This window comes from Lycorma delicatula, chromosome 1 (genome assembly GCF_047948215.1).
Source record: "Lycorma delicatula isolate Av1 chromosome 1, ASM4794821v1, whole genome shotgun sequence".
Taxonomy (NCBI): Eukaryota; Metazoa; Arthropoda; class Insecta; order Hemiptera; family Fulgoridae; genus Lycorma; species Lycorma delicatula.
Window position 1 is genome coordinate 64,485,188 of NC_134455.1, and position 14,160 is coordinate 64,499,347.

Sequence of the window (14,160 nt, forward strand, 5' to 3'; positions counted from 1 at the left end):
TAATTATAAATGACAAAGCTTCTGGCAATAGTTAACTTCAAGATACTTTTAAGTAGGATAGATGTAATTTCAGAAAGTTACATCTCACAATAGCTTATTTCCTTCATTTCTACGGCAAACGCTTCTAATTACACAGAAGAAGACATTTTTTTAGAAGTAACAGCAGTTATTATGAGTAAATGTCTAGTATCTGTAATAGCATACTAAAAATTGGATCAGTATCTATAAGGGTCCCAAGTAAGAAAATATTCTAACAAGCTGATAATTCTACATCATCATTGCAGGTGATCAGCGTAGTATTCTGAAAATTTAAAGGTAAAAGGTAAAGTTAGAATGCCTATAGCTGAAATCTGTTTAGTAAACTGCCTCCTATATATAGAATAAGTCTTCATATTATGTAATACATAATAAGTCTACATACTAATGTAAAATCAATGTAGAACACAGTTTCTCTGGAGGGTATTAACATTTTTGCTAAGAACTAACTATAATGACCACAGATGTTAAACTAATCCAGTCTGTTCAGTAGATAGATAATCAATTCTCATCACCCACCCTTTCTCCTTATCCTTGATCACTTCTTTCCACATTATTAGTTCTGTGGATGTAGGTTTGACTCTGGCAGTTTGTCTATGTTAATAATTCCAGGATCTTGATGACTGGGCCAGTGCATCCTTAGTGTTATCTTGTAAGAGGTCTACCTATAGATCAACATAGTGCTCTGTTTTTTGTTTGGTGGCTGCACAGTAAATTAACAAGTGAAGTACCTGGCACATAAAGCCAGGTCTTCTAATCCCTTGAGAAAAAAATGATTAGTACTTAATACCATTTTAATTAGAAAAGGAAATTTTGAAAAATTTTAATTTTAAAAACAGGTTTCTGAGTAAATTATATCCTGTTCAGCAAAGAAGTTCATTCCATATAGAATGTGTCTTTATTAAATCTTTTAATACATTTATTGAAAGTAAAATACTTAATATGAATAAAAAAAAAAAAAAATATTTCTAGTATCAATGATTTTTTCTTGACAGGCGACAGCTGCATAGGGACATCATAAATATTAAATAATACTTTAAAGTTTTTTCTCTGTGAGCAACTGTATTCAAATAGAGATGTGAATTTTGATAAGCCATTATTAAAAGTATCTTTTTAATCTTGGTAAACAACAGCTCAACCATAATTTATATGTTTATAACATATGTGTTAGCTTTTTATTTTTTTTTTATCATTAACTTTTTTATAAAGAATTTTTAATAACTAAATAAACTTAATGTAAATTCTCTTCTTACTTATTGATTTATAAAATAGTTTTTAAATTTATTTTAATTTTTTCTAATAATATTTAATGATTAGTTCTGTTGTTTGATGATTGTGATCAGCTGAATTTTAATTACTAATATATGTATACATAAGTATAGATATATGAAAATAAAATATATTAAACCAGTGTTCATGTATATATATTTATATATATATATTATTATATATATATATATTATATATATATATATATATATATATATATATATATATATATATATATATATATATTCATAATATTAATATTCAAATACTTTTATTTAACTGAATGAATTTCAAAATTATTTTCATTTATCTTACTTTATGAAAACCACTAATAACAACAATACTTTTGTTTAAATAACCATAATGGACAAACTTTTTTTTAACTTCCATTAAAAACAGACCATTGAGTTTCTTACAACAGTCGTCATATTTACTTATTTCAAATAGTAATTTTTGTGTTCTATTGTTTTTAATTTATTAAAAATTTTATATAGTTATATTTAAGTAATTCTAATAAGAAAGAAGAATGGCAGATATGCAATAGAAAAGATTATTAATGAATATGATAAAAATAAATATAAAAAAATATATAAACCAAATAATTACATTATAAAATATTTTTAAGATAATTCCTCTAATATTCCTCTTTACTATTGTAAAGAGGAATTAAGTGGCATATACAAAATAAAGTGCAAGGAATGTAATAATATGCACTTGTACTGGTAAAACCAGTAAGATCATTTAAAAAACGATTTACAGAATATTACACAGTATATAAAAACAATAAAAGAGGTATGTCTAATGTGGCTGACCTTTTGTTAGAATAGAAACATTGTATTGCTGATTGCAAAAATAATTTAGAGATTTTAGAAGAATGTAATAATGATAAATAAATATACATGAAAAATTATTACATTTATAAATATAAAATGGATGAACCACCAGATTACATTTGAATATGACGATTTAATTAAAAATATAATAAAATTATAGACTAATAGTTGGAAATAATGAAAACAGAACAAAGGAAAATACACAATTTTAAAGATTACATCATTCTAGTACTGGACAGCAAAATTTGCATATGTGTTCATAATACTATTCAAAATTTATAAAAATGAGAACAATTCAAAATAAACAATTTTTAAAAGATTTAAATAAATGTAATTATAGAATTCAATACTAACTGAAGATGCGAGATCCCGCAAAATTAATTTGCAGGAAACTAATTTCAAATATTAATATTTCTTTTTTAGGTGGTTTATATTTCACATAATAATTTACAAGTCATAATAGTATATGAAGTCATGAATTGAGCTAATTAAAATATAAAGTATTAAGAACAATGTCTGTAAGGAAAATAATATGGCTGAGAGAAAGATGAGGAGAAAGATGAGGAGAGAAAGATGAGGTGAAGCAGGTGTACTAGTAGTGATAGTACAAGAAACCTGAAGGTATTTTCAGCTATTAATCAAGAAAGCATTTTATTTCCATTTTTTAGTTTAAGATATAATTTTTTTGATATTATGAATGTACTAGGTAATTAATGTGATAGTTTCATAAACAGTGATTGTGGTTTATTTTTGAAACACTGATCTGTGCATCCCCTTCTTATGGGTACATATCCTTCTTGTTGCCTGTACTCTTAGTTAGCTATGAAGTAGTGGCTGTGAGCAAGGCAACTTGTTCAGATGTTATCTGAACAAGTAGTTTTAATTCATATGTACTGTTGATAAACTGCATTTGAAAAGGACCTGCCTTGATATAGCAGTGGCAAAAGAGACATCTGGTTTAACCAGGTTCTGGGAGTTCAGCATCTTTTCATATTCTTTTTGTGCGGCTGGAGCTTGAGCTCAATACAATTTTGAGAATTACATTCTCTTCTTTAAAAACTGGGCAATCTCATGAGTGAGCTGAATGTATTCTCCCACAGTTAGCTCATTTATCTTCCTCCTTGCAATCGGTGTTATTGTGATCTTGTTTCTCATATCAAACACATACTGCAGTGTTCGAGCAAGAAGTTGTAGTGTGTTCATACCTTTGACACAGGAAACATTGCTGTGGATTGGGGATGAATGGTCATACTCTGACAGGTAACCTACTTTTATTTTCTCTGGTGGTATGGAAAGGTTGAATTTTAATATAAAGAAATGAGTAGACTCCTCCACTCCACTCTGACATTTCATTATTCTCTTCACCTCTATAACAGCTTGGGGGATGAAGCTCATCGGCAATTTCACTAATGTTCCAAGAAGATCCTGGCGAATAAATTACTTCTTGGCTGGTATTCAAGGTTTTGTGGCATACCACAATTATTGTAATACCGCCCATGTTGTCAGACGTAAGAGCGATTGACTCTACTCAACACTGAGAGTCTCTACCAGTATTGATCTGTTTATCAATTTTCTGACATTCTTGGGGTAACCACTTGAACCCATTATTACCTTATTTATTAGGAAAGGCGAGTCCTTACGAATGAAGTCACCTTCCCGATTATTCTGAAGAACTATAAATTTAATGTTTGTATATTGTAGATGGGACTTTTCACCATTTAAATCATTATTTTTTTGGTACTGTTGTCCTTCGCAGACAAAGCTGAACGAAGTCTTTTCAAAAGAGTGATATTGATGGTTTTTTTCAGATGGACCACCAACCATCATATGCTTTTTTTGAGGACTAGTAATTTTGGTCCCATGAGTACTAAGGAAATACAAGACAACCTCTGCTGCGCCCATGCATACACAACTAGAGCTAATTACTAGTTGGTTTGCCCAGGTCCCTAGAGAACATTGTTTGAGATTCACTAGATTCAGCCATCCACCCATCAGCATGATAGTTTCTACCTTAGGTTACTATTGCATTTTGGAAGGTGTCACAACATCACTTAGTTTAAGTGTAAGAAGAGACAGTGTAAGATAATATGTTGTTGTATCAGGGTATATTGAAATTTGTGAAGTGTTTGTAGAGTGGTGTATGTGTATAATGTAAAAGTTTCAGCAGCTCAGTGTATAGTGGAAAGAAACATTGCAAAGGCTAGGGTTGTGGGGATGTCAACCTCTGAAATTTTAAAGGGTAATAATCCCTGTTGAGGTCAAATTCAAATAGCATTATTTTTAAATGAAAATATGTACTGAGAAATGATTAGTTTTGTTACTTTAAATTGATAATCAATAAAGTTAATATTAAAATTCTTTTTATTTCAGTCAACATATAAGTAATAAAAAAGTATAGTGGTACCTTGAGATATGAATTTAATTCGTTCTGTGATCGTCGTATGGCAAAAAAATCGTATCTCAAAGCAATTTTTCCCATTTAAAATAATGTAATATATATTAATGCGTTCTAGCGATATGAAACTAACCCAAAACACAGTTAAATTACATATAATATACACAATTTGTATATAAATAAACGAGTAATAACACACATAATATTTATTAATTTATTTATTAATATATTAATAACACACAATGTTTATTAATCATCACTTTAACGTCGAGCCTTTTTGGCCTCACTTTCCTGACTTTCACTGCGTGAGACCTTCACAAGGTAACGATCAAGAGAGGTCTGTTTCTGCCTTCTTTTTAAAATGTTACGAAAGAATGTGAGACACCTATCATTTAATAAGGCACTCGCTCTCCCTGTAGACAATTTCTCTGGGTGTCTTTTTTCCACAAAATCAGACACTTCCTGCCACTTGCCAAGGATATCACTAATTTCATGTGAAGTAAGTTTATCCTCTGGCTCGACCTCCTCCTCACTGCTGAGTTCCATCATTACCCCCGAGTGGGAAATCTTCTGTAACTCCTTCAGCTCCTCCGTTGTGAGTTCTTCAGCATACTCCTCAATGAGATCAGCAACATCTGCCTCGTGTACCTCTAGGCCCATGGAGCGACCAATGGATACCATCTCCTCCTCAATAGGTTTGAATCCCTCAAATCCCTCTCGTTTTAAAACAACATCTGGCCATAATTTTCTCCAAGCTGAGTTCAATGTTCTTTTGGTAACACCTTGCCAGGCAATATCTATAAGCTTAAGACAGATCACAATGTTGTAATGATTCTTCCAAAACTCCCTCAATGTTAGGTTCGTATTTTCGGTAACTTCGAAGCAACGCTTGAAAAGATGCTTCGTGAAAAGTTTCTTAAAATTGGAGATAACTTGTTGATCCATGGGCTGAAGGGTAGACATTGTATTGGGTGGCAGATAGACAATTTTAATAAATTTAAATTCATCTAAAAGGTCATCCTCAAGGCCAGGAGGGTGAGCAGGAGCATTATCCAACAGAAGGACACACTTAAGCGGTAGACCATTATCGATTAAGTATTTTTTCACTGAAGGCCCAAAAACTATGTTTATCTACTCAATAAAAGACTGACGGGTCACCCATTCTTTACTGTTTGCACGCCACAGACCTTGTAATTTTTCTTTCATAACTTTATAAGCTTTGAAGGCCATTGGGTTTTCCGAGTGGTAGACTTGCAACGGTTTTATTTTGAAGTCCCCAATAGCGTTAGCCTATCTTTCATAGCCTTGTGGCCGGGTAGACTCTTTTCTTCAGCCGTGATAAACGTGCGCCTAGGCATTTTTTTCCAAAATAACCCTGTTTCATCACAATTGAACACTTGTTGTGATAGGTATCCTTCTTCAATAATGAGTTTTTCAAAAACCTTAATGAAATTTTCAGCCGCCTTAATATCTGCACTAGATGCTTCTCCATGACGAATAACTGAATAAATGCCATTTCGTTTCTTAAAAATGTCAAACCAGCCACGACTAGCTTTGAACCCCTCACCGCCTTGCGATGATTCTCCCTCCGTCTCGCTTACATCACGCTTGAGGTCTTGGAAGATGGCGCCAGCTTTCTCACAAATAATCGCTTCAGAAACAGAGTCACCTGCCAATTGCTTCTCCTTAATCCATAATAAAAGTAGCTGTTCCATCTCATCATGTATATTAATTCATAGCTTTGAAATAATGGTGACGCGTTTGGAAGGTTGCAGCTTCTTTATCTCTTCCTTCTGCTTGATGATCGTGGATATTGTAGAAGGATTGCGACCATACTCATTTGCCAAGTCGATGATACGAATGCCACGCTCATGCTTTGCAATAATTTCATGTTTCGCTTCCATTGAGATCATTTTCTTAGGCTTTTTCTTTTCACCAGTTTTGTCTTTAACTTTGGGATTCATGGTTAAAATAACAAAATATGCAGAGTACAGTATATATACTATCCAAAATGACACGAAAAACAGGCACAAACAAAGCGAATAACACGTCGTGGTGGCTATTCAGAGGACTGTGGTCTCAACAACCAAACAGAGCGACGTAGCGGACAGAAGTGGCGGGAGGAAAGCTGAGCGAACGCTCTGCCATCTAGGGATCACCTATGCAATTATCGCACATTGCAAATTCGTATCTCAAATTTTTCGTTGTATGTCGAGGTGTAAATTTTACAATATTTCATGTTGTATTTCAAAACATTCGTATCTCAAGGTACCACTGTATATAAGAATTGCTATAAAGTAACAAAATATTTAGTTTTAGATTAGAATAATTAAAAGTAAGTACTTATCTGATAATGAATAAGTAAATAAGTATAAATTACATTTAAATGAAGAACATAAATAAAGCTATTGAAATTTAAGGTGATGAACTAATACTGGTACAGTTGTTTGTCTAGATAAAGCAGATATTCTCGTACTTAACAATCGTTAAAATATAATATATATTAACAAAAAATTCTTTTGTACAGTTCTAGTATACAAGTTTATATATAATTTAAATTAAAATATGTCAAAGAAACAACTACTTGAAGAAAATAAAATGAAAACTATGTATTTGAAATTACATTATAAGAATTTTTGTCATGTTAAAATTTCTACGCTATGAACAGTAAACATCAGCTACTGCTGTGAAATTATAACTCCATGTAAGGTTAATTTTTAAATAAATGAACTTGAGTATTAATAAATTCATTATGAATACTGTTTGCACAATGATCACAGCCATCATAACAGTAGAGATTATTTATTACGTGAATATTACAAACCAGACAAAAAAAAATATAATTTATATATACAATTTATATTTCACAAGACTATATTATTTTTCAGTTTTAATGTTATAATAAATTATTGTATTAATTTCTTAAAAATAATGTGTAGAAAAAAGTTTAGAAAGTTTTATATCTTACCTGCTGGAGAAGTAACATTATCTTTTAAAGATCCAGGATGTTCCTTTGTATCAAGAACCATTTTACCAGCACCAATAACGGTTTGAGCTGCTAGTCTGTATGCTAGATCTCTGGGTAGTCCCATACGTACTGCACCATCTGCTAGTGCTTCAATTAAGATAAAAATCTGAAAATTATTACACACCATAAAAAAATTTATATTAAAATATTTTACAAATCTTATTGACATCATACATAGTGTCAAACCAGGAGATTAAAGTAAGAAAAAAGGAAAAGGAAAAAGTATGTAAAAATAGTAAAAGAAAAAGAAGAAAGGTATAGATATAGATTGATAAGAAATTCTAAACTGCTTGACCACACCCGTTCTTTAAGTTGTCTGTTAATGTGAGGTTATTGTTTTTTGGTTATTTAGCAATTTTCACGTTATAATTAGTGTCGTGTGAAGATTTTTCCAGTTTTTATGACAAAATCATATTTTTGTATTCTTTTCAGTGTGTCTTGAGTATATAATAATGCGACATAACTCCAAGAGAGTGTTCGGAAATTGTTTCTCTTTCTGAGCATACAGTGTCACAATGACAAATAGCTTCTGAGAATGGCGTTGGACTAGGGACAGTGAATGCCATTTTAAAACAATTCAAAGAAACAAGTTCCTTTTCATCTCAGAATAAAGGCAGATGTGGCTGAAAAAGAAAAAATACTCAGACACATGATTGATTTATTACTAGTGAGAAAAATTAAACTTGATCCAAAATTATTATCTATGGACATAAATCAAACATTATCAGCCAGTGGAACAGATTTACACATGACAACTGTTAGATACCGACTTCTTTCAGCTAGACAGAAAGTTTGTTGATCAGCTAAAAAGCAGCTTTTAACACCAGCAATGTGCAAAAAAAGGCTCTTGTTGGCCAAAGCACATGTTAGCTGGACCAAAGAAGAGTGGAAAAATGCTATGTTTTCTGACGAATCACATTTTTATGTTCAGGGTCAAAGGTTCCATACGTTAAAAAAACATCAGATGAAAATACATCACCAGCTCATATATAACAAACATCACCAGAAAAAGTGTTTTGGGGTAGTGTCACATTTGAAAGCTCTTGTTCATTACCTCCAGTAGATGGTATAATGAAAAGTGATGGTATAATAATAAACAAGATTCTGAAAGAAAGAATTGAGACAACTTCAAAACAGATTCCAACAAAGCAATGTAATAACTTTTTTCAGGCCATCCTGCTAAAAGAGTGAAAAATTTGGTGAAGAACAGAACATTAAAATGCTCCAGAGGCCAGGTAACTCTCAGACTTAAACCCAACTGAAAATATTTGGGCAACAGTTAAAAATCAACCCTAAAAAATTATTTATACCACAAAAAAATGACCTCATTAAAGTGATAATATTGGTATGGTTTCATGATGAAGAAATAAAAAAAATGTGTGTTACACTTGTTGAATCAGTGCAAAATCATGTACGTTAAATGATTAAGAATAAAAGAGGAAATATTAATTACTAGATATTCAAAAACAGCTATGAATCTGGTTTCACACATCATTAATATTAAGTTTTTAAACAATATTTAAATAATCATTTTTACTGTTAAGAACTAATTATTTATGTTTTTTGTAATTTATTATTCTGTATTTAACAGTATAATAAAGATTAAATTATATTACAAAACATCCTTTTCCTTTGTATGTTGTGAGTGTTTAGAGAATGTGAACTAGTACTGTTGATCAAATATTCTAAAGTTTCAGGTCAGTTTAGTTTAATATCACACACAGATGATGTCTGTTGCATAAATAAGTAGAACAATCTAGGGAATCATCTAACGTAGTTTCATATCATTTTCAGGTTGTCTGTTTTACAAACAAGGAGAGTAATCTAGGGAATTATCTAACACCTTACTTCTTTTTCTTTTCTTTTTTTTTTGTTCAACTGGCTACTAACAAAGATTTACTTGGCATAAATATTGGTGATAAGTAAGTTTAGCTTATATTAATTTAGCTACAACTTTTTCAAGATCCTTCCCCATCATTTTGTAATGTAATGGTTGTGAAAAGCAGGAACTTCTAAATAAACAATTGAAGTAAATGAATATTGTGTAAATAAAAAGTTTCAATAATAAAAAAAAAAAAATGAATTGAGATCTTGGTTACTCAAGGAATAACAAATTATGACATAACTTAACAACAGTCAACTTTTTGTTTTTTAAACAGAAGGTAGAAAGAGTAATTTTGCACTTAACTACGAGTGGAAAGTAATTCAATATTACATTTACTTTCTAATAAAATTTATGAGCCAGGGGTATTTCTCAAATGAATGAATAAATGTTTTTTATATGTTTAATATGTGGTTTTTAGTTATTCAGAGTGTATATTAAGTCAGATTTAAAGATTGTTTAAAAAATAAAAAATTCATTAAAATATTTTTAAGTTCTTTTATATTTAAATTATGATGACACACTTCATACTGCGGTTATAATTCTTTGTTAGTTTTTTATAAATTATAGTAAAGGATAATTTTAGAAAACTGGATAATAATTTGTGTGAGTTACAAGTTAATTAACAGTGTTTTTCTGTGCTACGTATGTGGCTGAAATGTACTTGTACAAGCAGTCAAAAGTACTTGGGTTATTATTTGTTGATTTCTTTTAAAAGAAATTAAACCTTTTATTAGATAATCTAAAATTTCTCTTATACACACTTTTGTAATATCTAGTTTTGTTGGCATCTACATTTGGTAGATACAAGGCTAACTAGGAGAAACTGTTTGTAGCATTGCTAATTTTTTTTTGGAGAAAATTAAAAAATCTATCAATGTAATTAATGTAACAAGTAGGAAATATTTCTTTCTTTGCAGTAAAATAATTCCCTTCTTCCAAGGGATTAGCACAATATTCCACACACAAGAAGATAACCAGCAAAAAAGGAAAATACAGCTGCAGGTAAGTTTATTAAGTGTATCAAATGTAATAAACTTTGCAATATAATTTTATATTATTAGGAAAGAAAAAGTAAGGCTTACAAGGCCAAATCAATAATACTATGATAGTGTCATAACAGAGTTGGTTGTAAAAATAAATAAGTTGGTTATATTTTATTTGCTTATATTTTCTTGTGAGAAAAAGGTTATTTTGTTTTGATTTCATTCATTTGTGCAACATTTGTCCAAAAAAACAGATTCAATAACAGTTTTAATGACTTGATCTATAATGACATGTTCGATGTTGTGGTTAGAGCCATCAGATCATTTTTTATTGGATGACATATTGCGGAAGATTCTTTTTATTTTTAGACTACACTGGTTAATGTCATTAAATATGCTTATTATTTACAGTCAGTCTTTAAAAGTAAAACAATAATAGAGTACTTAGCAAGTTTTTATGAATGTACATGTTGGTATGCATACTGACAGAGCACAACAAATTGTGCTTTATCACAAATAACACACAACACTTATGAGATTCTTTGAGTTTTTTGAGTTAAGTATTCTTTAAATACTTAGCTTTTAAGGTGCTCTTTACACATGAAAGTAATCATTTATAGATTACATTTATTTTAGATATATGCTTAAAGGATCATAATTCTGAAAATAAAATTGCATGCAAAAAATGCACTAGTTTAATTTGTAGAACTTTGTTTGAAATTAGATTTTCAAGTTATAAATTTCTTACATATGCTGGACCAGATCCACTTAGAGCCGTTATAGCATCTAAAAGGTATTCAGGAACTTGTTCACATGTACCAACTGACTCCAGAAGCTTTTTGGTGATTGCTATATCTTCATTTTTTACTGAAGATCCACAAACAAATACTGATGCTCCTGTTCTGACTAGTGCTGGTGTATTTGGCATTGCTCTGATTACTCTTGTACCTTTAGGCATGTGCTAAAAAATAAGATCATATACTTAATAAAATTTTTTGAATACATAAAAAATTACAGTAATAAGGCATTACTTAATCATTTAAAAACGGGCTAAATTAACAAAAGTGCTTCTCCTACGAAACAAGTATTTAAGGAGCCATATTTTAAAAGATTTTATATGAAAGGACAAATCAATGAATTTCTAAAAGATAGTATCTTTTAATCTATTTTTTTTTTTTTTTTAATTAAAATCACATTTTGTCATGCTGATCAAGCAAATCAAGAAAGCTTACAATCTATCCACAGTTTTTAAATTTTTACCAAATTTTGTTAATTTACTTTGTTTTTATATTTAGTGTGGTATATTTTTGTTTTGTTTATCCTTATTATTATCTTTTTATTAATTTTGTTGAGTAATACGTCAATGACTACACTCATAACAATAAGTGCCACAGTGAACATAACAATTCACACTCAAAAACTTCACTGTAAATTGTATGATTTTTAACAGCAAATTTTATTAACATAATCTGTGCAGGAACAATCTTGTTATTGTAGAAATTACATCAACTAATATCTTTAATTATAACTAAATAAAGATGAACTATTCCTTGTCTGTTTCCTTAAAAGTTAAAAACTCCTGAGAATAACTTACTGTACTAACTGTAATAACTTACTGTCAATTAATCCAAAACCTATGGCATGTATAGAATTGCAGTCAAAATACAATTTTCTCTTCAAATAAGTTTTAGCATGTTTCAGAGCAACTAGAAGTTAAAATTTAGGCAGATATAATGGATCACCTGGAAACATGCATAGAAACAGCAAAAACACTTACAAGAAAAAGTGATATTGGCAAAGAAGATCTCCAGTTAACTTTACTGATGACAACAAATACATTTACAGTAAAGACTTTTTAATCATGATCACAATTGTTTAAACAAATGATAGAACAATGTGAACCATCTTATGGCAAAACAGTGGTTTTGAATACTGAAATTTAATTGATTCTAGAAACAAAAAGAATAAACAAGTAGCTGTCAAGGAGTAAGATAGATTTAAAGCTTGTGCGAGAGTATTGATAACAGACAACAATAATATTTTTGGTATATATGAAACGCTATTGAACATGTAAAAAACTGATAAGACAGCAAGCATTAATGAATGGAATACAGATTTTATTCGTCAACAATGGAAAGAAGTCTAATAAAATAAAAAAAATTCACTGAATCAAAAATAAGGAGATTAGAAGATGACCATATCTAGTACATTACATCACCTAAGCTACTAAATACCTTACATTCATTCTAACACTAACAGCACCAACTGTTTATAACATCAATACTAAACAAATAACTGAATTATAAATGATTAAGATATCAATTCAAGAACCAGACTCTTCAGAGAATACAAAACTGTACAGTCTGAACTAGTGACATCAAAGTCAATGCGATTAAGACTGTCAAAATGATGCATCTGAACTGTGTTCAAGTTATATACATAAAAAAAAATTATGTAGGAACACTTTTTAATTGTACTTATTTAAAATTCTTGTTGACTATCTGCAACTTGAAAGTCATGTTAATGTTGTGATAATATTGAACATAAGATATTTATTCTTTTATTTTTTTAGGGCTATTGTTTAAAGTAACTATACATTGCAACATAACATCACAAAGATGATATTTCCTTTTTAATCCTACCCATAAATCTAGCTGTCTTGAAGGGCAAGTGGATTAGCAAAATTTAAATATATCTAAGGTACATAAGGTTACACAGTTTGTCTGAGGCACAGCTATTGTGTAGTGTACATAAGTTATATTATTATAATATTAGGTATACATTTAGTGTATCTTACCTGCACTATTTGGCATGCCAAAGTTAAGTTTCAGTCACAATCCCTATAATAAATATAAAAGCACTACATTTAGAAGATTCAGAATTCAGAAATAACTTTTCATATTGTTTGAATATAAATTTCCTTACAACATTTGCTTGATCCAGCCACGGAAATTTTGTTTAGTATTTAAAGAGGTTTGGCTAATGCCTAATGAATCTTATGCCTCTAGCTCATTTGAATAAAGTACTGATGTTTGACTATCTTGCTCTTGGGAATAAAATCTGTATCACACTGGTTTACTTCTTTGCTAGGGGATACTGCCTCCTCCTCAGTAATGGCGAGTTTGAGTGGAAATTCCTTGATGAAGTAACTTTATTCAACTATCACTGATAGTGTAGGAAAATCATAGAACTTCTTTTAAGGTAGATCCTGTCATCAGTGGAATTTTATTCAAACAACTGTAATAATATTTAGATACTAATTGACATAAGTGATCTGCTGAAAGAAGGCTGGTAATTACACTAATCAAGCTAGAAAACAAGGGGAACCAACCCTTGAGTAATTTTAATTATACTAAATTTATAATTACTACCAAAGAACAATTTCATGCAATTGGACTGACATAAGGATGATATACTTGACCTAAATAACCCGGAGAAGAGATGGCAAGAGAAATCCCAGTCAATCAATTATGAAAACCTAGAGATAACGCAGTCTGGGAGGAGTAAAGTTACAAGTAAATCTAGATTATGTAATTCTGGTTTGAAGAGGCAGAATCCTTCTATTTGTAATTCTACCATCTGGTTAAGGTACAAAAAATCACAGTATGTGATAAACTCTCAACATACTTTTTAATGACATTTAAAATATTACTAAAGTCCAATTCAATGGTTTAAAGTACTTACTATTCTCTTACTGAATACTATTAAATAGTAGTTACATATAACCATAA

At 30.2% G+C, this 14,160-nt stretch overlaps 1 protein-coding gene across 1 annotated transcript in view; it reads right to left on the reverse strand.

Annotated features, from left to right (window-relative positions):
- P5cr-2 (Pyrroline-5-carboxylate reductase-like 2) overlaps positions 1–14,160 on the reverse strand; it is a 51,557-nt gene that overhangs the window by 3,202 nt on the left and 34,195 nt on the right. The window contains exons 4-5 of the mRNA XM_075355931.1: positions 11,178–11,390; positions 7,502–7,667 (exon numbers count right to left, since the gene is read on the reverse strand). Coding sequence (XP_075212046.1) covers positions 7,502–7,667; positions 11,178–11,390 — 379 coding nt within the window. The remainder of the gene's footprint in view (positions 1–7,501; positions 7,668–11,177; positions 11,391–14,160) is intronic.